General features: G+C 44.9%; 1 protein-coding gene across 1 annotated transcript in view; it reads right to left on the reverse strand.

Annotated features, from left to right (window-relative positions):
* Positions 1-2,379, reverse strand: part of PHLPP1 (PH domain and leucine rich repeat protein phosphatase 1) — a 231,035-nt gene that overhangs the window by 6,748 nt on the left and 221,908 nt on the right. Inside the window, exon 15 of the mRNA XM_023512412.1 lies at positions 430-624. Coding sequence (XP_023368180.1) covers positions 430-624 — 195 coding nt within the window. The remainder of the gene's footprint in view (positions 1-429; positions 625-2,379) is intronic.

A 2,379-nucleotide genomic window follows, 5' to 3' on the forward strand; every position in this document is an offset into this window, starting at 1 on the left:
GCCTAAAATCTGACCATCTCAATTTCACCAAAGGTTTGAACTATCTCAAACCAGTGACAGTATTTCCTAAGGGTCAACAAACTGAGATAGAAATAGCCCATTTCAAAAAGTAGCCCACCCACTGGAAAGTCCAAAAAGCCTCTGGGGCTCAAGTCATCTGGGGAGAAGGAGGGAGTTGCAAACAATCTGGTGAAAATCTGCAGCCACTACTGACCGGTAAGGTCAGGATTTCAGAGAAACTAAATCCCTGCCACTGCCTCCTTCTCCAAAGTTGTCTGAACATCAGAATATCTCGACTGAGGCTGGCCCAGTTCCAGTGCTTGGGCAACACCACAGTCAAGAACATGCATGGAGACCACTGGGCACCTACTTTCCTAACCAGAGGGCAAACCCTCGCAGAGGAAGACAACACAGCAGGGTGAGGCTCACCTTTGCATCACAATGAACGTATTGACCATGTATTCCTCTTCATTCTTTGTTTTTTGCAGCTCTTCAGCCAGAATGTCACTCATGGTGCACTGGAGCAGGTAGGGCACCTCCACGTTGCGGTCCCCATCGAACACACCATACAGGGCTTCCCGGTTGTCACAGAAGTTATTCACTGACAGGGCTGCAACACACAACCTGCAAAGCGAGAACGCTCTCTGCTGAGTCTGCTCAGCCTGCTTGCTCCATGTCCAGCCCAACTCTATTTCTCCTGTCCACTGCCATCTCTTTCTTGATAGCTCCAGAAAGACTGAGAAGCGGTCAGCTGAGCCCAGCTAACTTGAACCAGCCAGTGTCTATGAGCAGAGAACGAGGAACACACACTATGCTTCACCATGCCTTCCTCCACCCTGCTCTTGTCTGGGTTTATTTTTAAATGGTAGTGAAAGGGGAATAAGAGACATGGGAAAGATTGATTTTCATTCAAGATTATGAATCCATACCTTCACATTAATTTAATAAACAATTATTAAGCAGAACTTCCACATCTAGCCAAAATAGTGTGACAACTAAAACATTGGGAAAAATACATAAAACATATAGGAGAAGTAAGTAAAAATATATGAAAAGCCTCAAACAATTTTTTAAAACTCAGAAAAAAGGAAAACCAACAGTGTTCAGACAATTGAATGGTAAACAGCAGAGGCTGATGGTCCCTGGGAGAGCCTGAAGCCTGCCCAGCTCACTCCTGGGGAAAAGGTCCAGGCAGAGCCTGTGGTCTCCCTGCACAGAGCAGGACGACCTGGGAGCTCAGAGACAGAGTACTGGAGGGACAGTGCTGCCCCCACAAGTGCTGGGAGTTGCAGAGACTCTCCCTGGCTCAGCTCCAAAGACTCAAACAGCTTCCAGGTAATTTAGCTGTGTCCTAGAAACTATACAAAATGAAACAAAGGGAGCAAACAAGACCAGGAAAAAAGAAAAAGCTAGGGTGTTAGCAAGTGATGAGGGTACAGAGAATTGGATTATTAGAAGAGGAGAGAGGGATGGAAAATGATCAACAAACTGCAAGCCGAGGAACATGGAAAAACCTAACTGAGGCACATTGAAACAAATTACTAAGAAACCAAGAGCAAAGTCGGGAGGGGGGCATAGGACACAAATGACAGCAGACTCCTCACTGGAAATCACGCCAGGACAGTGGGGCAACATCTGTAAAGTACTGATGGGAAAAGCTAGAAAACAACACGGATTTCTAAACCAGTAAAAATAGCTCTGAAAAGCTAAGGTGAAATAAAGATATTTCATACACACAAAGACGAGAATTTACCACCAGAAGACGGGCACTGTACAAAATGTAAAAGGAAATTCTTGAGGCGGAAGAAGATGATGCCAGACGGAAATCTGAATCTGCAGGAAAGAGTGAAACACGGACATGACGGACAGGTGAGTAAGTATAAAAATGTCCTCCAAAAATCACTTCAGAATCGGGGTTCTCAATGGGGAGGGCTTTGCCCCCAGGGACATTTTTACTGTGAAGATTGAGGGGTCAGAGCTTTTGGCACCTAGAGGGTAGAGGCCGGGGCTGCTAAGCGCCCTACCCTGTGCATGGACCGGCCTCTCCTCTGGCCCCCAACAACAAAGAATTGCCCGGCTCAAAATGTCAACAGTGTTGAAATTGAGAAACACTGCTTTAGAAAATAACTCAGTAAAATAAAGTAACAACAGTAGACTGGCGTTTATTACAACTGTGGGAGTAAAACATACGACAACTGCAGCACAAAGACCAGAAAAGTGGAGCAGAAGTACATTACCTGCAAGGTTCTCACATGTGAAGTATCACTGGAAGGTAAATTGTAATAAGCTAATGCATGATTCTAATATAATATAAACCTTAACAAACCACAGACAAAGTAGAACTAGTAAGAGTGAATTTTTAAAAAATCATAGGCTGGC

The sequence above is a fragment of the Otolemur garnettii genome, unplaced genomic scaffold (assembly GCF_000181295.1).
Source record: "Otolemur garnettii isolate 467f Iridium unplaced genomic scaffold, OtoGar3 scaffold00027, whole genome shotgun sequence".
NCBI lineage: Eukaryota > Metazoa > Chordata > Mammalia > Primates > Galagidae > Otolemur > Otolemur garnettii.